This window comes from Columba livia, chromosome 1, assembly GCF_036013475.1.
Source record: "Columba livia isolate bColLiv1 breed racing homer chromosome 1, bColLiv1.pat.W.v2, whole genome shotgun sequence".
Classification (NCBI taxonomy): domain Eukaryota; kingdom Metazoa; phylum Chordata; class Aves; order Columbiformes; family Columbidae; genus Columba; species Columba livia.
Genome location: NC_088602.1, coordinates 135109852 through 135134000, shown reverse-complemented (window position 1 = coordinate 135134000; position 24149 = coordinate 135109852). Strand labels below are relative to the sequence as shown.

The following is a 24149-nucleotide window of genomic DNA, read 5'->3' as shown; positions in this document are numbered from 1 at the left end:
AACCCAGTTACAGGACTCATTAGAGTTAAGGTAGTGAATAGGTGAACTGTTTGAGTTTAGATAGCTGCCTGGCATACTACAGCAATGCAAAACATGCTATCTTGTAATGCCTGCAAGAATTACATACAGTGCAACATTATGAAATGCTAAATAAAAGCAAAACCTGAAGCGTTGGACATACACAGCCACACACATCATAGGGAACTATTTTTGCTTGAAGGGCTGTTGAAATCTTACATTTAATTAGCTGCATCACTGTAGTTTTCGCAGACTACCCATAACCCAAAGATATCTAAATTACAAGAAATACTGGAACTAGGTTCTGAAAAGAGCTGAAAGGGGAATTTATAAACCAGCAGTTACAAACAAGACATAAAACTCACAGCCATGCAGAGTCTCTCAGGCTAGCACTTCCAAGCAATCCCACTGAACAGGAAGGAGGAGCGGGATTTGTACTACTCGTAAATCACAGAATCACAGAATGGTTGGTGTTGGAAGGGACCTCTGGAGATCATCTAGTCCAACCCACCTGCTATAGCAGGTTCACCTAGAGCAGAGCACACCAGAATGCATCCAGGTGGATGTTGAATGTCTCCAGAGGAGACTCCACAACCTCTCTGGGCAGCCTGTTCCAGTGCTCTGGCACCCTCAGAGTAAAGAAGTTGTCCCTCATATTCAGACGGAACTTCCTATGCTTCAGTCTGTGCCCACCATCCCTCATCCTATCGCTGGGCACCAGTGAATAAATAAGCTAATTAGTGCAAAAAGAGTATACCAGCCAAAGAGGAAATATATATTTTAAATTAAGCAGCAATCTAAAATTAAGACATATATATTTAAGAACTAACCATTCTGAGAACACTTCTATTTCCTAAATAAAGCATAAGGAAGGTTAAGAAGGGATTGATTGTTTATGTATGCACCAAGAATATGAAAGGCTCTTGTAACTAAAACCAGTAATTTTGAATTAGGTATTAACCTAAGTGACTGAAGGGTAAGCCTCATAACTCCTCAATCAAAGACATTGATTTATTTGGAAAATGATACTACATATTCCTACCTATTGCATGACTTTCTTAGAAACACTTGGTATCAGTCCGTGACAGAGATAGGGAACTAAACTAAACAGACCTGTTCTAGTAATCTGTCCTACTAACATTTCTGTGTTGTTATGCACTGTAATAAAAGTCCATTATCAATTGATTTATGCCGCACACTTCTCACAAATCTGCCCTGCAGATCTCCGAAGAGTGTATTTTAACAGCCACTGGAAAGCAACTAGACTTGGAGCAGGAGCTAGATGATGAAAATGGTGCAAAACAAGAAAGTGAGAGAGCGAGAGAGAACACCTGAGACACAGAATTTCACTGCTCTCGACTCTGTCTCCTGCCCAGTGAGATCAGTCTGGAGAAGGTGCTGGCATTTGACAACCAGAAGCGTAGAAGCTCCATGTCCGCTCCCACAAATCCTTCACCTTCCCAGAGCTGACCCTCGGTTTGGAACTAAAACCAGCCATGTGTACATGGCCAAGGAAATCTGGAGCAGCTGAATATCCACAGAACAGCACAGTTTTGAGTCCCCATTTCTAAATACACACTATCTATGCATCAATGTAATGCCAACCACATATTTAACCCTACTAGAACACCAAATGGAAAGTCATCTCAGCAGAAATGTTATTGGTGGCATCCAGAGAGAATAAAGCGAGCCTTTACTTTAAAGTCTCACCCCAAAACCACAGTAACCAAGCCCAGTTTTAGACATGAGAAGCTAAATAATTGTCAATTGTAATTCATCATCCCTAAGCATGAGCTGCTGGTGTCCCAGAGAACAGTCTAAACCTCAGCAAACATAAAGTTCACTAGATGCCAAGTCTGTGGATTGTCTAGTTGGCAACTTGCAATCACTGAAAGGAGGAGTTTAAAAAAAAAAAAAAAACACAAAAACAAACAAACAAACAAACAAAAACAACAAAAACAAAACAAAAGGAAAAAAAAAACACACACACAAAAAAAAGAAAACCACCAAAACCCAGAGCAACAAATGTTGTTTTCCTGTCTTATTGCTAACCATATGGCCATTTTCCCTACCACAGCTCTTAAGTAGGACAGGTACCAGAGATAGATGCAGTGAGTGGGCTGTACTCCACATATTTCATCACTCTGCTTCCAAATCTCACCACTTTAACAGTCATCTCTAGAGCAAAATTATTTCCATTCTTCTTATCTTGTGGCATGAAAAAGCACTCTCCTATTACAGTTCCACAGCCTCACTTATACCTCACACAGGCCATTGAAACTGGACCCTCAATTTATTCAAGTGATCTGCTTCCATCTGATACTTTATCTTCTTAACTGAGATTATAATTTAACCCAAGTGGTTTTTATTAATTGCTACCTCTTTGGGTTATCCTGCCTAACTAACTCAGCTGTCCTTAATTTGTCCACTTTACTGAATATTTCATTCTTAATTGATGACCTTTCTGATTTATCCACATATTTGTTCTCAAATTTCCCAACTACAGTCTTTCCTTCTCTGTTACACTGCTTCACATAAATGTTTCTTTACTTTATTCTCTGCTTTTATTGTTTCTTCTTCTTCAGCAGCTCTTGCCTCTATTTTGGTAAACCCTTCCAGCACCCTTCCAGCCTCCCAAGACCACTCCATTTCACCACCTTACCATCACTCCCCCTGACCCTGCCCTACAACAACTGGTATTTTCTTTCCTTCCGGCTACCTCACTCCACAATCCCTTCCCCTCATCCAACAAGAGGGTTCTGACGTGTTTCCCAATAGAAAATTCGGGTTTTAGGCAAGAATAAGAATACATGAAGGAAGACATCCTGTCCCTTAGAACAGCCAGTAACCAGGACAAGACTAACGTGAGGAGGGGAAAAGGTATGTTGCACGTGGTTTGTCATAGGCAGGAAAGAGCACTCTGTTGTCCTTTAGAGTACAAAAATTTGTCTGCGCCCAGTTTGACGGCTTGCTATGGTTTATGGTTTGGTCCGAGCTGGACTCCCACCAGGGAGAAGGACAGAGACCTGGCAGCTGCAGGAAGCTGCCTGCCCTTGGTCACAATGTGGAGGCTGCTCCCCACCAAGCAGGGGCTGGGCTGGCCCAGCCCAAAAAGGCTGAAGAAGCCAGAAAGGCAGGGCTCTGGCAGCCAGCAAGCAATTCTCAGGGGACCTGGGAGGAGAGGATATATTTTAAACAAGCATGGCAAACAAAGCTTAAGTAAGGGCTGACATACCCATCCTGTCCATCTCGCAGACTTCTGAATTTGTTGGTTAACTTCAGCTACTTTGACCAGGGAAGAGGGAAACTATGAACTATGATTAAGATCCTACAGGTCTTGTGAAAACTGGGGTAGAAAGAAGACCCAAATTTACGAGCCCCATGCCGGCAGAGCTGTGTGCCCTTGCCAAACTCAGCCAGCTGCTTGGTCAGCACCTGCTGCCTCTCAGTCCATGGTCATGTCACAGGGCACAAAAGCAGTTGAGGGAACTGGGACACAAACAGAGCCTAATTAGCAGTGCTAATTATAGAACAACTTACTCTTTAAAGTGGGAAGAGATGCTGGTGATGACTGAGGTAGTTTTGGAGCCAATCCAAGGCATTAAGGTAATCCTCTTCAAAAACACCGGCGCACAAATTATTCTTGAGCCGGCATGCCTGCAGTGTCACCTGGGAGCAAGTTCTCAAGGGACAGCAGCCACAGCCACCACCAGTTCTCCAGGCACGGAGGGATGCAAGGGCCCTACCAAGGAAAGGAACTAAGAAACCTTCAGGGTACCTCCCGACCTGCACACTTGTAACATTTTTTTTCCCATTGTAACACTGAGAGAGTCCCAATATTATGTGTAAGACAGCAATGGATCCCTCCATCAAAGAGCTGCTGAAACAGCAGCAGGCGCCAGCATTCAGGAGTCTCTGGTGAGCAGAAAGGACACTACAGCAATGCTGGCTGCAAAGAATAACTTTGAGTAGAGTCTCCATGAATTGCTTCAGCTTAAAATAAATGGATGAGTGGACTGGTAGGGCTCTGCTACTGAGACACTGAATGTCAAAGAAACTTTTATGAAGAAAGAAATGTTAGTTAGTACTCTCTGGAGAGGAGGTGTACCAGCTTCCTCAGGGAAAGGACAAGCCCAGAGTACTCAAACTACTTTTCATTTTGAATCAACTTTAAGTTTTATGGTATTTTACAGTATCAATATTTAAAAGATGCTGCTAAAAAGAGCAAGGAAAAATCTTAAACAAACCTTCAAGTAATTTATGCAAGAAATCTGCACATATGAGGATAAAAGTAAAAATTCAGTAAATAAATCATTCAACCTACCTAGTCTTTCAACTAGGCATCTTAAAATAGGAATAATGCCTAAAAGTTGGTTTAAAAATACTTTTAAATCACATTAATGTGCTCAATGCCTAGTCCAGAGCCAGTGTGTTTTAAGGGATTTTCCACCCTGATACATTCAACCAACTTACTTGAGATTCAAAAAGGTTATAATAAAGTGACAAAGCCTAGCTATTTATTAATAGACTAGAATCATTGGATCATTTCGCTTGGAAGAGACCCTCAGGATCATCGAGTCCAACCATAACCTAACCTAACTCTAGCACTAAACCATGTCCCTAAGAACCTTGTCTAAACACCTTTTAAACACCTCCAGGGATGGTGACTCTTGTTGAAAGCTAATCTGTTCTTCGAAGTTACCGAACTGTTTAAGTAATACCTGTAAACTGGGCATATTTCATGAGTGGAAGCAACTTACTCCTCAGGACTTTTAGGACTTCTTTTTAATTTCTCTAAGGCAAAATAAGTTATTGATCTGGAAAGGACCTAGAATCTCACAGGACAGACTGCACAGTCACACAAGACACCACCTGAAACCAAATGATTAAGTCAGGTTTGGGAAATAACTTATTAAGCTCTATAATCCTGAGCAAGCTCACATTCATCTAGGCTGAACTGTGATTTCACACTACACACATGCTCCTGGTTATGCTACAAAGAAGAGAGCTTGCACCCCACTGGAAACCCCACCAGCCCATTTGCTCCCATGCCAGCAGAGGTAACTTTGCTTTTCTCCATGATGTAGATCGTCTGTTCCACAGTAGAACAGAAAGCAGAATTTGTACTAAACTTAGAAAACCAACTGACAGTACAACTGTTCAGGCCAGCCAATACATTTTTCCACAGATTACGTAGGAAAGAACAACAAACTCAACCCTCTTAGTATGAGACTCTCACTAGCAATGGTCTGTTTGACAAGTGAAGCACAAAACAGATTTTTTTTAAACAAAATGAGAAAAAGCACTCTATTCACTCATCCAAGACCCAAGGCAAAAATAAACATGCTATCACACGCTGGACCCATTAGCATTTACTGAACTACATTAGATAAGTGTTTTCACTTGTTCTGTTGTCTAAACACAACTATCAAAACACATGATTTCTCTAATGATAGGTTTACTTTTTGCTGTTGTTACCATTTTTGGATCAGCTAGCTCAAGTTCCACACTGTGCCGTTCCCTTCTGGATATGCTTAAACATTTAAAGGCAGTGACTGGAGTGGGATAGAAAGAATAAATATGTTGTGTGCATTTTTACTGCTTCATCCAACTGGGCATACTAAACCTTGGAGATGTTCAGCATTTGTCCATAAGGCTCAGCAAGTGTGTGCTAGATGCTTGCTGGGTGCCAAGGCAAAATGTTCATTTAATAATACGACCTATAAAGGAATGCCCAGATTGGTTTTGTGTCTCCTATTCCCTTCACTGTTGCAGTTTCCTTAGTTAAAAATAATCCATCTAATTATAGCCTGATATGTAATTCTCACTACAGCAATCCCCAGCATTTAAAAATTATGATTAAGGCACCGGAATTAGGTATCTGAAAAACAACAACCCACAATAGATTTTTATTTGCCTTTTGGGGCATAAGCCACCATTCACATTTTCAAGCCCTTCACTTCAGCTGTTTAGCAGTTTCTCTACCCCACCAGTATTTCCTAATTAATATCATAAAAATTACAGAGGTCTAGTAAAAAGAAAGAAAAAAATCCAGCATGTGTTTCTTTCAAAGGTATTCTTTACTCAAACTGCGTTCCAATCAACTACTCCAGTATGGCCCAGGATCTTTCTGCGCACCTCACAGATCCTTCTGCACAGTTCTTTTTCCCTCCTTGCTAGGAAAGCATTTTTCCCCTCTTTTTCCTGCTCAAGCCATGAATTACTTTCACTGAAGATTCTTCCTATTTGTCCCCTTCCTATTAAAACTTTCTTTGTTTTGACTTTTCTGGAACTCTTGTTGCTCTGCAGAGGCACCTGGATCAAACAGAAACATACAACTTTCCACTAATAAAATCTCTTTAGCACTGTATTTGCCGGCGCAGGCTTACTCAAGCACTAACTCAATGCATCTTGATAGTTCACTCAGACACTCCAGAAATGGCATACCCATCAAGCACACATACACATAGTAACCTAGACTCCCCACTTGCAGCAAACCTTTGGAAAAAATCTGGAAGGTCTTGACCCATGTCAGGCATCAGCATGCATTGCAAAGACTCTTACAGAATCTAACACAGAAGCATCCTCCATGCTTCAGAGCTGCACCACCTCACTGATGTCACTGCACTGCTCTTTCCCATTGCTGTGTTTAAAGGCTGTGGGAAGAAACGAGCCAACATCTTCCCTATCTTTAAGCAAACTGTAGTAAGGGACTTCTCACCATCATTCCCATTCTCATCTGATCCAACGGCACTCCTCTGCTATTGCCTCATGGATATTGCATTTCCTTCCTATCCTATATTATGGCCACACTCTTTACAGATCTATTCTCATGCCTTTTACATTGCCATTAAGCAGTAAACAGCACAACGCAGAAGACTGCCAAGAGCCTGAATGTTGCTCAGACTAAGAAGCAGCTAATGTTGCCTGAGTGGATGGACAGCAAAATCACCCATAAACAAGAAAGGGTAATCTAAAGATTATAACCAAAACATTACACTTACAACTACTTTGGAATGTCTACTGCAGCACTCAGTGCTGCAGTATCTAGTGAGAGAGCTCACCCATCTCACAGCTTCCACCTTTCTTGGGGCTCCCAGCTTCCATGTTACCACCAAGTTTTCACATGACCCAAACACAGGGAGTCAATGACTCCCACAGGTCAGGTTCACCATGAAAGAACATGAAGACCAACTGAAAAGATGCTTCAAGAAGAAAGAGTAACAAATACTCATGCTCAACTCCTCAACTAGCCTTGTACCTCCTTTTTTTTCTTTGTCCCCTTGCCTTTCTTCAGGTCCTAATTTCCTCCCATTCCACACAAGTAGCTCACACTGTGCTCCAAGCTGCTACTCACCAAATACTACTTCACCCTTTGACTCCTATGACTACAGCAGAAGTCTTGAGGAGCACCTGAAGACGACACAGAGATGGTGTCATGGGCCCAGTGTGTGGGGGACCAAAACACCCCTGTGGAGGGGTTGCTGTTAGATGGAGACTTGTTACTGAACCAGCCAGGAATTTCAAGGACAACTCAGAGGCAGTAAACAGGACCGGCTGTGAGAAAGAAGCAACTTCGTAATAACGAGGCCCCAACGTGGGGCAAATCAATGGACCTATCAGCAGTGAGACTCCAGCGCATGGACAGCTTGTGAACATAGATGATATCCAATTAGCGAATGCATGCTTGGAGCGTGGACGCGTGATCAGAGAATAGTTGCATGTATAAGGAGGATTGTTTCTGTAATAAATGGCTTTGCATGATTCACATTGAATCCGAATGCTGAGTCCTTTATTCACTCCAACAAATGGTGGCCCCGACGTGATGCTCTGAACGGCGTATCACTACGATCGGGGAAAAGCCTGGAGTGGCCCAGCCAGAGGCGGATCAGCTGGACTGAGAACCGGGCAGAGGCGTACGGACGTTCTGCAGACAAATTCGTTGAAGAAATCACCAGAAAAGGTGAGCGGCTGGGGCAGGAGGAGGGAAGAGTGAAGCTCCTCCTGATATTCTCTCTGTGAGAGGACTTAAATATTAAGAAAGTAACATATGTAGACTGTTAGTTTGGTGTAGAACTAACGGCTACCTGGCAGAAACCGAGAAGGCTTTAAACTTGAACTTTTGGGACGATATAGGGCAGAGATTATGGGATAAGGTCAGCAATGGAGATAAAGAAGCTAAATCGTTAGCAACTACATGAAAGGTTATAATTACCGCCTTAAAAGATCTTAAGGCTGAACGGTCTGCTGCTGCCGGAGTTTTTGCAGCTTTGCAGCCTGATAAGAAACCTGAAAGTCACTGTGAAGTTCACCCATTTCGTGTCTTTGATACGCTCCCTACTCCATCCCCTGTTGTGCCTTCAACGCCCCTGTTGTGCCTTCAACGCCCCTGTTGGCTCAGCAGTCCAGGGCAGGGGGAGAAAAAATGCCGAGCGGGTGGCCTCCTACTCAATTACCTAACCCTGATGAGAACAGCAAGTCCAAAGAATTGGAGTCAGACAACTTGCCTAAAGAACCTGTGAAAGCTGAGAATGCTAAAGTCATAAACAAGTGTACTATCAGTCTTTTTACTAATTTGTGTCTGCCTTTACCGCCTTTTAACCCTCCAACTTCCACAAGAGAGCAGAAGGAGTCGCCGGATAAGAACTGGGCAAAAGAACTGTGTGAAGGATTAGATCAGCTAATAGTGAGTGAATCCAGCAGTCGGCAATGAGGTCATGATGATCGTGACGGGAAAGGGGATGCGCCTGGGGACTCAGGTTATACAAATAATTATGATGCTAGTAAGTATTGGCAAGAATGTGCACTGTTCCGAACCCCCCTGTTACTAATGATTCTCTAGCACCATTCAAGTCCGTGTTATCTGATGACTCGGATGAGGATGGGGGTTTGCAGCATTTTCTTCAAAAGTTAACAGGAAAAAGAGTATGTGTATGAGTTACCCTGAGATCAGATAAAAACCATGAAAGACTCAAGCAAAATTAGACCTATGCAATGTAACAGCTATAGAACATTTAGGACGGAACGATGGGGACTCGTTGAAAGGGGCAGGTATCCCACAACTCTTGGAACAGACACTAATACAGCACAATTACAGGCGCTATTAGTTTCTGAAATCCTGAGGCAGTCAACAGATCTTGCATATCAAGCTATGACAGAAGTGTCTGAAACCAACAAAGCAGCTAAATCTTTTATAACTACTATCAGGGTCCCAGTGAGAATTACATGCAATTTATTGACCATCTTCAAGAGGCTACCAATAAGCAGGTTGAAAACTTAGAAGTTAAGGAAGCACTGGTGTTGAAATTAGCAGCAGAGAATGCTAATGTTTGCTATCAACGTGTTATCTATGAGTTTTACAGTACATATTATGTGCTCCTGTGTATTGCCTCTCTGAAAATCAAGCAGCTTGTTAGGAATGTGAGTTAATTGTTTTACTAGTTGTTTTTAAGTGCACTGTAAAACCTTCTCCCCATTTTTCCCACTCACACTGCAAGCAGCGCTGTGCTTTCCCCCCTCCCTCCCTCTTCTCATGGTTTTTACTTACGAGATGGGGTCAGAAATTACTGTTTTCAGTCATGTTCCTAAGTAATCAGTATTGGGAGGTGTTTTAGAACATAGGAAAGCACTTGGAAATAGGAGAAAATATGATCTTGTTAAATATTTAAATTAGTGTTGGCTGCTGTATAAGTTTAAATGATTGGGAAAAGTGTCCAGAGAATAGAATCTGGAAGTATAACACCTTGTTGCAATTAATGTTGGTTTTAAGGTGAGAAGAGCAGGACAAAAATAAATCTCTACAATAGATCATTAAATCATTTCAAACAGTTTTACAGGCGGAACAATTTGAACTTCAACAAGCTGAGAGAGCTAACTGATAACACACAGGCCAGAAAACTTGCTGAAGTCTGCAAGATGCTTTCCTTATTAACTTGTTTTCTTTGTGGGTATCTGTTTAAGCACGTTGCAATTTTGGTAGGTCTTTGTTATATGGTACAATAAGTTCATAGACTGTTAAATCATAAGAATCCATTGACTCAAAATGTGCATTTTGTTATAATACAGAAGATCATGAGTAATTTAGTCCTTTACTGCATGAATGTGATGGTAAAATTTTGTGTGTAGTAGCTGCTATTTTTTTCTTTTCTAGTGTGCTAGCTTTATTCCGGTATCCAGACTTGCGCAACTCTGGGATAGGCTGTGTCTCATCTCGATGTGCTGGATTTGGCTTTTTTGTATGTACATCAAGTAAAGTAAAGAATCTTGGTTTTGGAATAACAGTAGTAGTACACCAGATGAGACATTAATAAAATCCTTGCCCAGTCCAGCTTGCTGCAGCGGCGGGGGACGGGTGCCGCTTGGGCTCCAGCATGCACTGACCTGTTTTGTCAGGGAGACCCAGCGGTACCTCTGCCTGGCTGAGCAGTAAGCAGTTCAAAGGTGCAATGCTAAAATTGAGATATTATCTTGAATTAGTGTAACTGTGATCCATCTGCATATTTGACCTTGGTATTTGGTTTTTATATTTGAGCTCAGTATTTTAATTTGCATATATATATTCGGTACCAAAATAATTTTGTTTGGGGAGATAATTACAAAATGGGAACCGGTTCCACTACTAAAATACCACCTTGTTTCCCCTTAGGATGCATCCTTACAAATTAGAGTAATTGCTTATATTGTTTTCTAATAACTTTGAGACCAGAAAATAATTTAAGTTGTTAAACTTTGATTCGCATTGAATTTATGTGTTTGTGGGAGGTATGGGAACTAAAACTAAATGCTATGATAGATGTGAATTTGGAAGAGGTTGTATTTAAAAGTTGCTAGAATATTAACTGATTTGGATCTAAGAAAATAGAATTATGGATTTATGTTTATTATACTGTGGGTTTTTTTTGACATCTGTAAATTGTAAAAGGTAAATGGAGCTAAGGAATGTAACTGTTGCTGAGCTACCTGGAATTGCATATAAAGTGTATTATGGTTGGAATGAAATGGGAAAACAAAAGAGCAAAATATCCCAGGCCTGTGTGCAGCTCATTGTAACTGAGGAGTTTGCCAGAGCCTCCTACTTCGTACTAGCGATTACACCAGCTGCGTGGCCTTGGCTACGTCTAAACTGCATCCCTAGCAGACCTGTAGTTCTAATGAAACTCGAAAATTAAACCAAAAATTTGTTAATAGACTTATTCTGTGGTAACTAGTTGTAAAAGACTTCTTAGTAAATTCACCGTGATAGTTTTTGAAATTGTGGGAAAGAAGAAAAAGAAAAGAAGAAAGAAAAGAAAAGAAGAGAGAAGAGAAGAGAAGAGAAGAGAAGAGAAGAGAAGAGAAGAGAAGAGAAGAGAAGAGAAGAGAAGAGAAGAGAAGAGAAGAGAAGAGAAGAGAAGAGAAGAGAAGAGAAGAGAAGAGAAGAGAAGAGAAGAGAAGGAAAAGGAAAAGGAAAAGGAAAAGGAAAAGGAAAAGGAAAAGGAAAAGGAAAAGGAAGAAAAGAAAAGAAAAGAAAAAAGAAAAGAAAAAAGAAAAGAAAAGAAAAGAAAAGAAAAGAAAAGAAAAGAAAAGAAAAGAAAAGAAAAGAAAAGAAAAGAAAAGAAAAGAAAAGAAAAGAAAAGAAAAGAAAAGAAAAGAAAAAGAAAAAGAAAAAGAAAAAGAAAAAGAAAAAGAAAAAGAAAAGAAAAGAAAAGAAAAGAAAAGAAAAGAAAAGAAAAGAAAAGAAAAGAAAAGAAAAGAAAAGAAAAGAAAAGAAAAGAAAAGAAAAGAAAAGAAAAGAAAAGAAAAGAAAAGAAAAGAAAAGAAAAGAAAAGGGGAAGGGAGGGGAAGGGAAGGGAAGGGAAGGGAAGGGAAGGGAAGGGAAGGGAAGGGAAGGGAAGGGAAGGGAAGGGAAGGGAAGGGAAGGGAAGGGAAGGGAAGGGAAGGGAAGGGAAGGGAAGGGAAGGGAAGGGAAGGGAAGGGAAGGGAAGGGAAGGGAAGGGAAGGGAAGGGAAGGGAAGGGAAGACCATTTTTTCTGAGACCAATAGAGTGCCAAATTTGGAACAAAATTTTACCATATGAATTCTTGTATTTGCCAGAAAGCCCTTTACCTCTCTTGGGTCAAGATTTGTTAAGCAAATTGTAAGCTCAAATAATGTTTTCTGAGAATTCTGTTTAGTTGCATGGCCTACAAGAAGCTGCTTGGATGGTGCAGATCTGCTTGCTTCAAGTGAGAAATCTCCAAGGAAATTTCGAATGCTATATTTCCACTAGTATTAACAGACACTGTTTTGATAAAGCAAATACTACACTGATAGATCTGAAACAGGACTTCGATCCAGTAAGGCAAAACAATATCCAATAAATATGACAACCAAACTGGAGTTAGAAACTTTGAGGAATAAATTTATGAAAACCTTACAAGCTGACTGCATTCAATTGGACTTGCAGATTTGTCTACGAAACAACCTGTGGCTATTGTGGGACAGTATGATGAGATTGCTAGCAGACTGATATACCGACTGTTATATACCAATTGTCACTCTGATCAAGAAAATGCAGGGAATGAATTTAAATCTTAATAGGCCATGATCCTTTTGTCATATATGTACCATCTGTGAAATTTAATGTTGACTTTTTGTTTGTAATCTATGTCCTTGTAAATTGCACTAGCTGGTTTTCTTAACAGCACATCTTTTGGCATGCATAAATGTACATTGCTGTAGAACCTGCAAGTCTTTAACATCAGGTCACAGACCATACTTGTATCTGGTCTGATCCTACATACTTGCGAAGTTTTTGTTGTTGGTTCTGGGAAGTCTCATAAAGCTGTATTGGTTTGGTGTGAAGATAACAATTGGCATCATTCTGTAAAAATTATTGAAGGTTCAACCCAGTTAGCAGAACTTGGCGCAGCTTTACATTACTTAGAGCTTTTTAAGGAGGAACCTCTAAATTTGATTTGTGATTTTGAGTTCGTAGTCAATATCCAACGCACGTATCTAATTCCAAACTTTTTTTTTTTTAAAAAAAAGGGGGGGGGGAGTAGGGGGGGAAGTAGGGGAAACACCGCAAAACCAATTGTCAAAAGCATTGTATGTGATGAAACACTTCACAAGTATGACCCAAAACCATGCTAAATCAGAAAGAACCTACATTACTTATGGTCAGATCACTAGTTAATGGTAAATGGAAAAGGCCACATCAATTGATAACCTGGGGAAAAGGTTATGTTTGTGTCATTACAGGCCAAGGATTGAAGTGGATTCCCGCGAAATGGGTCAAGCCATGGCTGAATAAAGGCAACAAAGATTCAATGAATGCAGATGAACAGGAGGGAGGTAAGTTGTGAGGACTGTTTCATATGTAAACCATGGATCCTAATTCAGTGTTATAGATGCTTATGGATCTGGTGATATAGAAGCCATTAGCAAGTAGATAGCGTACCTTCTGTAGAGAATGACAATTTGAAGAAACAGTAGAATTAACCAAAAGGGTAATATTATATTTAGATAGAACTGAGGTAAAGGTATGGGACATCCTTACCATAGCATCTACTGTATTCTTTTTATCTGGTAAAGCTTTAGGAGACATATCAAAGTTAAGCTACTGTTCTTTTAAATAGGTTAATTTAAGTCTTGAAATACTAATAATAGATGTTGATGGTATTAGACATGATATTCTACAAAATCACACAGTTATAAATGTTCTACTTTTAACATTAGGATTATGGTTGTGCTGTATTAACTTGTTTGATTATTCTGAATCTATTAATAAGTGCTTTAGACAACCTAGAACAGTAGATTAATAAGATTGCCATAGTAAAATTAAGGTTTGACATATAGCTTATAAGTTTTGGAATAAGTAAGTAGTTGTTTGATCTTATTAAATAAGGCTTAATTGCATTATATGTAACTGTAGTTATTGTATTAATCATGTGCTGTATATTGCAGTGTATTTCAAAGATGATTCAGCACGCTGTAAATGGGGCCTGGCTGGTTCAAGAACAAAAAGGGGGAATTGTGGAGGGGTTGCTGTTAGATGGAGACTTGTTACTGAACCATCCAGGAATTTCAAGGACAACTCAGAGGCAGTAAACAGGACCGGCTGTGAGAAAGAAGCAACTTCGTAATAACGAGGCCCCAACGTGGGGCAAATCAATGGACCTATCAGCAGTGAGACTCCAGCGCGTGGACAGCTTGTGAACATAGATGATATCTAATTAGCGAATGCATGCTTGGAGCGTGGACGCGTGATCAGAGAATAGTTGCATGTATAAGGAGGCTTGTGTCTGTAATAAAGGGCTTTGCGTGATTCACATTGAATCCGAATGCTGAGTCCTTTATTCACTCCAACACATCCCTGCATTGTGGGGTGAGTGGGGTCTGAGACACAGGGCAACGCTGTAGGGCTGTGTGGCACCACAGGAAGCATTCGGGAACACCACCACTTGGGGGCTGCCAGCAAATACAATGTGACAGCATGAAGCGGAGGCATGTGCTGCTGCTGATCAGTAGCATTGCTCAGTAAGCAAGAGATGACACAGACCAAAGACTCAAGACAGATTTGAGGGGAGGAAAATGCACGTATCACGCAGCTGAGCAGAGCAATGGCAGCAAACAGCAAAAGGCTTGACAATAACTATGTTTTTTCTGCCCAGATGGGACTTCAACAGAAGATAAGATAAATGGAAAGAAAATGGAACAAAGAGAAACAGCTAAAGGAGGACAATGGTTAAAGCAAGCAGTCATTTAGCCCAAAGAATAAAAAGTGTGGTCAAAAGTAGATAATCTGAGTTTCATCGGTAGCTGAAGATACATTCTTTGCCTTTTTTATTAACCTTAGGCTCTAGCTAATCCTTTCCTGCATCCTTCTTTACAAATGCACATGCTTGATTCCACATGCAGGTTCTTAAGTGTCAAGCCAAGCAGAGCATACAACCTATTATTAATTGTAACATACCATCATTTAAATACTGGTGAGGATTTGTGACAAATCTAAGAATGAAAATATTTACCCATCAATAATTACAAGTTTATTGTCATTCAGAAAAAAGACAAGACCATGCAAGCATTGCTAACATTGCAACTCATTAGGGAAAGCAAAGTAAAAAATGTAAGTTACCATCCAGGAACAGGAATTAATTTCTCAAGTGAATACTACATATGGAATAAAGAGTTATTCTGTTCCATTTTAAATAGATCGATGCCTCAGTGGAAGCCACACAAAGAAGACAGAAATTTACACAAAAGCCTTAAGTACTTTACAAGTAGTAAGCTGGTACCTTCAGGTACCAGTAGCAAGGACCAGAATCCACCAAACCCTCAGCACAAGTATTTGGATCATTCTTCCAGAGAACATTCAAGCAGCATGTCACTAGTAAAGAGCCCAGGTATTTCTTCACATTAAAAATTGTACTAAGAGAGGGAAAACCCAGTCCATTAATCAGATTCCTAATCTGCGTAGCTGGGATAAGTCTCAACACACACGTTCTTGGACTGAAAATCTTTCAGAGCATGGGACGTCTCTCTGCAAGCTTATGAAAGCACGTAAATGATAATTTTGTAGAGACTGGTAATTATCCACAAGATTCCCCACTGACTTCAGTGATAACCTACACCTGAATCTCAATTACAAGAGATAACCATGTCATGGAGACACCATTTCCTTAACTTCCTTTATAACTCTATCTCCTTTGCTGTATGGAAGTACCTGAGGAATCAAGTCTACCCTGACACTCTAAAACATAGCTGAGTAATCTGGAAGTCTTCATCCCATTTGCTTTTAAGCCTAAGTCCTACCAACTTTGATCGAAGTAGGCATCAGTGAGCCTTGGATTCAGCATCACCTCCTCATTGCATATTTGAGCTCCTTTTGCACTGGGTCTAAACTCTTGAGTACTCCTGAGCACTCCTGAGTACTACCTATAGCAGCAGATACTCCGTTGCCCTGCTCTGGGACCTACCGCACAGCAGGACCAACAGTGCGAGTAGCACATCTTATATGATAGGAACTTCAAACATTGCGGTATACAGAATCGTATTACCAGAGCTGACATTCAGCCAAGACGGAGTACACAGGAAAACATTAAAATCTCCTCAGTTGAGGAAAAAAAAATATTTTATTGTTTGTTTGTCTTTTATCTTTGACAGGAAATATAAACTCCCCTATTGCAGTGATGGCCACTCCAGGCATTCCAGAAATAAGGAGGGCAAGTTTTCACACAAGAAAGGAAGCAAAATAGCTGATCTTTTTTCCTAGCACTCCTTAAAATGTAGGTGAGCTACTTAGCAGCTTTTAAATTCAGGTTGGTTGTGCATTCTCAGAGCAGAGGAGACCTGATAAGTAGTGACTTAATCTTGCTACTACATTAAGGCGAAGTCTGCAGTTTACCTGGAAAGCCTGATAGCCAACAACCAGCATGTAAAGGATGGAAAACAAGAGATGCCCTGAGCACCAGTGAGAGCTGGAGAACTCTGAAGAAGGTGACTGGCAACTCAGTAGAGGAGGGAGATAAAGGAGTAAATAATTCCACAGAAGTTCTTTACATCACTGTTATGGATGCTGATTGGATAATTACAAAAGGAGCCATCCAAAGAGTCTGGGGGTCCCCTGAAAGCTGAGGAGGACATCAATCAACTTAAGAATGGGAATAGACTGCAAAAGAGGTGGAAAGGGAAAAAAAAAAAAAAAAAAGAAAGAAAAAAAAAAAGGAGTAAGAGAAACAAAATGGTTGTTCAGAAACTAAATTATGCTCACAGCAAACATGGAAGACAAAAAAGTTAACCACGTCTATTCATCTGTTTCGAGCAGCTTTAAAAGCATCATTTTACCCACATCTCTACTTGAAAAGAGACTCTCTAAACCAAGAAGTTCAGGAGGGCATTTTCCGGGCAGATGGAATAGGAGAAGCCGAAATAATTCAATCTGTTGATTTAATACAACAACAAAAATCACCACTCTGCTGTCCAGAAAATGTATTATAAAAATCTAATTACACAGCCTTCACCTTTTTCCTGAACGGAGCAGTGAGGAAGTGACCTCCAGAATTCTGGTTAAAGCCAGGATGTTCTCCACAGTGTAATTCACCTTGTTAAAAACGTCAAACACCGCTAAGGTCAAGACAGCAGGCACAGCTTCTTCAAGAAGCTCACCGCTTCCGTAATAGCTACTTGACAAAGACTTTGCTAGGGTTAAGCAACTTATCACTATCATGGTCCCACCCCACCCTCTGTTTATCTAGTCAGTTTAGATTTGAAGATCTCAGAGAAGAATTGTTTCTAGTCTTGTAGATGTAAAAACTGTGACACAATAAAACTTGAATCTCCACTGAGGTTTGCAAATACTACATAATATGGATGAATGTGCTTCAGTGTGATTTTAACTACATGCAGCTATGCTAAAATAATTTAAGATTAGGAGCAATTTTCTTGCATTTTGGGAACCACATGCAGCATACAGAAAAAGATTATATATATACAAAAATTTAAAATTAAGTATTTTTTTATGCTTAGAAAACAGGAGCAACAGAAAACTACAGTCCAACCAGCCTCCTCAGTTCAGTGAGGTTCATCCTCACTGTGGGAGGATAAATTCTAAAGGAGGAAAGACAATTCATTTTCCATGCATTTACCTAGTAGGAACTAGCCTCAAAAATAGGTCTTTTTATATATGTCATTGAACACACATCAAATGGGAGCAACACTCTTGGCTAAAGATGAAAATTACAAGTAAAAGAATAAATCACCAGTCACTATATTGTATGGATGATTCAGTGCTGATTCCACCCACTATAAGGCAGAGGAAGGGAAAGCACAGATGTGAAAATACATATATCCAGCAGTGCCTGCGTATGTACATGCCAGATTCTAGGGGCCCATGTCAGGTTAACCTAAATTCCAGTGAAGTCTCTGCTCCTCCTGTTCCCCAGTGCCTGGCTCTGGGCCTTCAGATGCTCCCAGTCTAACAGGAAAAGAGCCTCATGGAGTTTTCTACATCCTCCCATAAATACTGGCAGCACTGGAGTTTTTACAAATTCAAAGTAAAGCAGCAATCCAAAAGTTTGCAAGAGCAGGTACTAGAAATGGACATCTCAACTGTCTGTTTTGTGAGGAAGGTAGAACCAACGTCTGTAAGTAAATGCAACTTCAGGGCAAGGAAAGAGGATACCATGAGCTGGAACTCAGGAATTTCAGTCAATTCCTATCTTGTCACCACGGACCTCATCTGCAAAGACTCCATGAGCTAACTCAGATAACTAATTCTCATTGTTTTCATGTAATTTAGGTATCCAAAGACAACTATTGACCTTGAAGATATGGAGCCACATATCTCTGCAGCTTGATTTCTTCATCGAACTTTTCTTTCCTCTCGCCTTTAACTCACTCTTCAAATTGTACTTTTTCACCAAAACAACTTCCCATATTACCTGGAGACACCAGGAAACTAATTACAAATTATCAATTATCACCAATGCAGCAAATACAATTGAAAAAAGTCATTCAAAATGTTAACAACTGTTTTAAAAACACACCCAGGCATCACTGACACCTACTCAGGAGAGCAAAATGAGCTGGGTTTGGCCACTGCCAACACACAACATTTGAGCATATCCAATGGTTTCAGGACAGGGCTTCATGGGCCATGAAGGTAGAACTAATCTAATCCAGCATCTCCCAGCTCTAATCCTAACTCCATTCTTCACACGTCTCAGTGAAAAAAGTAGAAATAATTCAGTAGCTGATAAATCTGTTCAAGCAGGGCAAAACTCTTATCTAGTCAGCCTAAGCAACGTGAAGTTTCATCTCTGATTTGCCTTGAAATACCCTGGTAAGGAATGCAACACTCAGGTAATTTGCAATGCTCACATCAAAAGGGAGGGGGGGAAAAAAAGCCATCTGAACTAAAGAAACTCGCTAACTCGGCAATTGCATTTGTCTTACCCAAACAGAGAAGTGACCTGGATTTCTAGTTCTGTGTTAACACAATCTAGAATGAAAAATGATTTGCACAAGGGGATGTTCTTCAGCGCCTGTTGTGATTGCACTCTAGATACAGACATTAACAGCTGGCAGAGAGCAGCTGGCAGAGGAGGTTACAGTGGGGAGAACCCCTCCAGCGCAGTGTACAGTGGCAACGGAGCACTCTTTTTGCAAGGTGCATGAAAGCCAACAGCAGAAGAGGCTTCACACAGTCTGTCCACATCCACACTGCAAGCACCAGAGTCCACCACATCTGGATATTCTGTCCCATTCAGCTGCTGACCCTGTTGTTTGATTTCAGACCAGTAGCTTCTCCTCTCTGTCCCTGGAAAACTGACAAGAAGCCAAACCTGATGAAAACAGAGTGGAGAAGCCAGCTGTCAAGGTAAGCATGGCCTGTCTGGCTCTAGGGACAAAGGGGACAGCACTGGGGAGCAGAGCCACATTGTAGCGGATGCTTTGGACTGGAGAAGGATCACAAACAGTGAGTTCACAGGAGATATCTGCCAACAGCTCAACCAAGCCACCCCCAGAATAAACCCGGGCTGACCTTCCAGCATCACACAAAACTGCTGCAGCAGAAGCAAGAACACAATCAGAATCTCAAGGGTAGTAGCCTTTCTGTTGCCTTGCAGATGAGATTCTCCCAACTCTTCCTGAAGAACCTCTAACCGAAATCCCTAATCACCATCAAACCCTTTCAGTGGGAGTCCTGACAGTCAAAAGCCTGCTGCCCCCCACAAGTGTGCTCACTACACAGAGGAGCTCCACCCTGGGCAACAAATGATGCAGAAGTGTCAGATAAACATACAACACTTGGAATTTGTGGTTCTGTGGAGCCTGTAAGGCAGATGAAAAGATTCAGCTCTACCTTTAATCAACTACAATCATTTTAAGTAAAACAATCAGAAAGGTATTATTGTATGTCATTTACTTCACTAATAACAAACAGCAATTAACAACACTTTCGCTCAAATAATTTAAGCAGCACTAAGTCCTTAAAAAAAAAAAAAGGCAATGTGTAAAAACAATTAGGATGCAATAACATTAACCACCTCAGAGGATGAGAAGCTGTTGTATTGTAGGTAAATTAGACACGTTAGCCATTAGTGACTGTAATGACAGTCTCATTCTTATTCTGACCACTTTATAGTTCAAGATCAAGCAGTTTACCATCTGACTGGCAGACTATTTATTATTCAGCATTCGTCAGAGAGATGTTTCCACAGCAGAGAGCTTGACTACCCTCAGCCACAGATGTCTTGAAATTTAAAGGATGCAAACAGCAATACCTTTCTAGTAGGCTGTGCTCAACCCCAATTGCCCACAATTTGAGGGCTTTAAAGGAAGCTACGTTCAACTGAGGAAAGGATTTGGACCAAGAGCTCTTCTAATAGCCTCAGTTGTATCTTGAGGCTTTTCAGGATCTGTCCTTCCATCTAAGAACACAGGCAGCTCTTGCACAGACACCCACGGCGCTGCTGGCGGCGGGACTCAGCGCACTCATCACGCCAGGATTACTCACAGAAGTCGTGTGCGCAGAGTCAAGGCTGAGAGCACACTTTAAACAGACTCACACTGGAGTCAAAGGCTTAGTCCTGCTCATTTCATTGCTCCACAAACTGTCCTTACTTGCAGCTGCAGTAAGGCAACACACACCTCAAAGGCAGCAATCCATGGCTGTTTACACAGGTACTTATATATGAAAACTCATTCTGCAAACCCATATTCAAACACAAAACCCTCCTGCACACCATCCCACAAGCACCAGGACATCCTGGGTTCTTGCATAAGCAAGAGTTTACATGGCTCAGATCTTCACACAAGGTTTCTGGCTGTACAGAGAGGAGGAGGAAGGAGCAGTGGAAACTGAGGAGTTATTGGCACTCGACTGCCATGGTTTAACCCGAGTTACCTCCAGACATTTTCGTTGACCATGCTAAATTACTTACTGAAGTTGTCTTTGATCTGGGTACAGAAGGTAAAGGGGGAATAGCACTTCTGAGGTTTGAAAAGTATGTTTTGATCAAGTTAATTACTTAGAGACAACAATCTAGTTCAACAACGGGAGTCCAATGAGTTTATTGGAGGAGAAGGATACAAAACCATCAGATGTTTTCTCTGCCTAGCAAAAACCTGGCTATTCTAACACCTGTATAGTACCACAAATGCCACAGTATTATACAAAGCAGTAATATGCTAGTTTGCACTTTCTCATATAGATTTTTAGCACATATAAATTAAAATATACTCTTCAAAACTGAGTAGAACCAAAATTTTTTTGTAATCAGAATGTGGCAGGAGGGCTAGGGAGAATGGCAATTAACGTCATTCTTAACTAATAATATATCAATAACATATTAAAACCCACTCAATATTAGGATATTATGGAAAGCCATATTAGTTCAAAATCTGCACATGAAATTTCTGTGAAGCTCTATACCTCCTTCATAGTTAAAACAAAGACTCACATGTATAGGCAGTATCCAGTAGAAACTAAAACTCAGAGCTTTTACAGTCCTCTTGCACAGAGACAGCAGGACCATAGCAAAGAGTGAGACATTGTTTCTGTTCATAACTTCACAATATACAGCAGCTTACCTAACTTTAATTTCATAACCTTCTACCAATATTAAGAGAAGCAAATTTACATAGCAAAAACAGAGCTCTATGTCACAATTACTTGAACGTTATGGTATACTCACTACATAGCTTCAGTGTGCATTTCCTCTAAAACACTTTATTTCTTGAAGCAGATTGATTTAAAGCTCATTGTATTTAGCACTGCACCAACTCATCAAGAGACATAGACAAGAAACAATAGCTCCTTTTATTGCAAGAGATTCTCTGCAATAGCATCTCTGAGATAATCACTACGCTTGGGGAGTGGAAAAACATATGGGCAAGTGGAATAGTTGACGAGCCATGCAGAGTTTTTGTTACTAAACCATGTGGTAGAAATGGTCTAAAATCTGTTTTTTAAACTGAAGCTGCAGCAGTATTGTCAATCTTAAAGCAACATTAGATTTACAAACGTGAAAACACATCAAACTCTTTCCTACATTACCAATCAGAGTAATTTTTTAAAAATCTGGATTCATCTAGCCCAAGAATGGAAATCTGTGGCACAACAGGATTAAGATGAAATAGTATCTGAGATCAACCTAGTTTCTAATATTAGTTAGTGTTTTAGGAAAAAGATCCTGCATCTGTATGTCATTGTTAGCTCTGTATTAGAGGGAGGACTTCTTCCAGGCCTACTGAACGAGTTATTAACATATGCTCACTTATCACCTCTCATTGCTTCTATTTCCTGCAAGCTTCAGACACTAAAGGAAGAATGTGCTTTTGAAGAACTGTAAAGTTTCTGTTATCCCAGCAGACACGATATTAAGCGATCACATGCTAGCTCTAGTTCATGGCAAATGCAAGTTGATTTGCACTCAGAAAATCTTGAAAAAAATATCAAATAAAGTTGTACATCACTTTAAAAAATATTAAAAAAAGTCTTTGGAATTTGGATCTGATTCATTCTAGCATTTACTGAAGAAAGAGGGTCTTTTCGCAAACAGTTTCATTACAAACTCACTCTGATCTTTCATTTGCTGCTTAGAGGATAGGGAGAAAACCTAGTTTCCCTACAGGAATGGGAGGGAAATCGGCCTCTCTTCCAGTTGTCCGTATTTTACCCAGACATGTGAGAAATTTTCAAGGGGATGCAAATCTCCACTGCAGACACTTCTAAGCCAGGGTCATTCAAAAAGTCCTCCCTGCTGCAGGGACCTCGTTCTCCACCGCTATCAGATGTGGCACCCTGACTGCAACATTCCTCCTCTCCTGCGCAGCTGGGGAAGGTGAAAAGGGCTTCAAGGATTACCGCCATTTCCCAGCCACGTCAAAAGAACAGAAGAGAAAAAAGGTGCCTTTTCACGTGGTTTCTATAATAAACCGCAGGGAGTCAAGGACCAGCGCGGAGCTTTCAAAGTGTTCCTCGGAGCAAGGATGCTGACACGAATAAGCATCCAGGCATACCTTCCCCTACGCATGCCAAGGAGATCCACAAGCTCAGCTGTCTGTGGCAGCAGGCAGGTAGTCACGATCAATAAGCGAAGGGAGGCTCCGAGCCCCTGGCTTTGTTAGCAGCCAGAGGGGCTGCCGGTGCAGCTGTTACCCAGCCAGCGAGAAGCATCCTATTGTGCAGGCAACACAGCGAGCCTCAGAAATCTCAGCCCTCCTAGGAAAGGCATCCAAGATGGGCTTATTGCCCTGCAAGGAGAAATAAGCCTCAATCCCCCGCGCCGAGCCCCTTCTCCTCTCCGCAGCAAATAGAGCCACCCCAAAAAAGTTTTGCTGGGCAAGAGGGGCCCTACCTGCCCCTCGCCCGCTGGGAGAAAACAAAGGGTCGGGTAAGGAAAAATAAAGTTCGGGGCTTGGCGGGGTGCGGAAAGCGCCCCGCTGCCCGCTGCTTCGTGCGCCTGCCCGTCCCCGGCTGCCCTTGGACCGCGCACGGCGCTACCTGAACAGGGTGACCGCAGTCTGGTTCCTCCTCCACGCCTTGCCCTGCTGCAGCAGCACTCCCTGCACGATCTCCTTCTCGTCGGGCAGCCGGTAGACGGGGAAGATGTAGAGCCAGCAGAGGACGAAAACTCCCAGGGCACTGGCCCCCACGGGCAGGCGGGTGCGCGGCCACTTCCACGCCAGCCCCGCCATCCTCCTCCCGCAGCGCTGCCGCGGCGCCGGGCCACGCTCCGGCATCAGGCCCGCACCATGCGGCGCCCGCGGGCGGGGGACCCCAGCTTCAGCCCCGCCGCCGCCCGCGCCCTGAGCCCGGCGGCCCTAAGCCCGCCGTCCGCCGCCCGCCGCCATCGCCGCCCAGCCGGCCGGGGGGCAGCCGGCCCCCGCGGGCGTCGGGTCTCCTGCCGGGGCTGCTGCCGCCGCTGCGCCGCAGCTGGCTCCTCACTCGGCGGTGGCGGCTGCCGCCCTTCCTCACAGTCATTTGGTCCCTCGCTTTCCCCGCCAGACGATGCTCCGCCGCTCCCCGCCCTCCCTCCGCCTCCCGCCGAGCCCCCTCGCTCGCTCGCTCTCGTCGCCGCTCTGCGGACGGCCCCAGTAAATTTCCACCCCGCCCCGAGCCGCGGGGTGCCTCAATCCCCGCCGCCCGCCCCCCCAGCTGCCGG

The 24149-nt window shown here is 42.0% G+C and overlaps 1 protein-coding gene across 1 annotated transcript in view; it reads right to left on the bottom strand.

Moving 5' to 3' along the window:
• Window positions 1-23929, bottom strand: part of ST8SIA1 (ST8 alpha-N-acetyl-neuraminide alpha-2,8-sialyltransferase 1) — a 135585-nt gene extending 111656 nt beyond the window's left edge. The window contains exon 1 of the mRNA XM_065031930.1: window positions 23489-23929. Coding sequence (XP_064888002.1) covers window positions 23489-23727 — 239 coding nt within the window. The 5' untranslated portion in view covers window positions 23728-23929. The remainder of the gene's footprint in view (window positions 1-23488) is intronic.
• Between the last annotated feature and the right edge of the window lie 220 nt (window positions 23930-24149).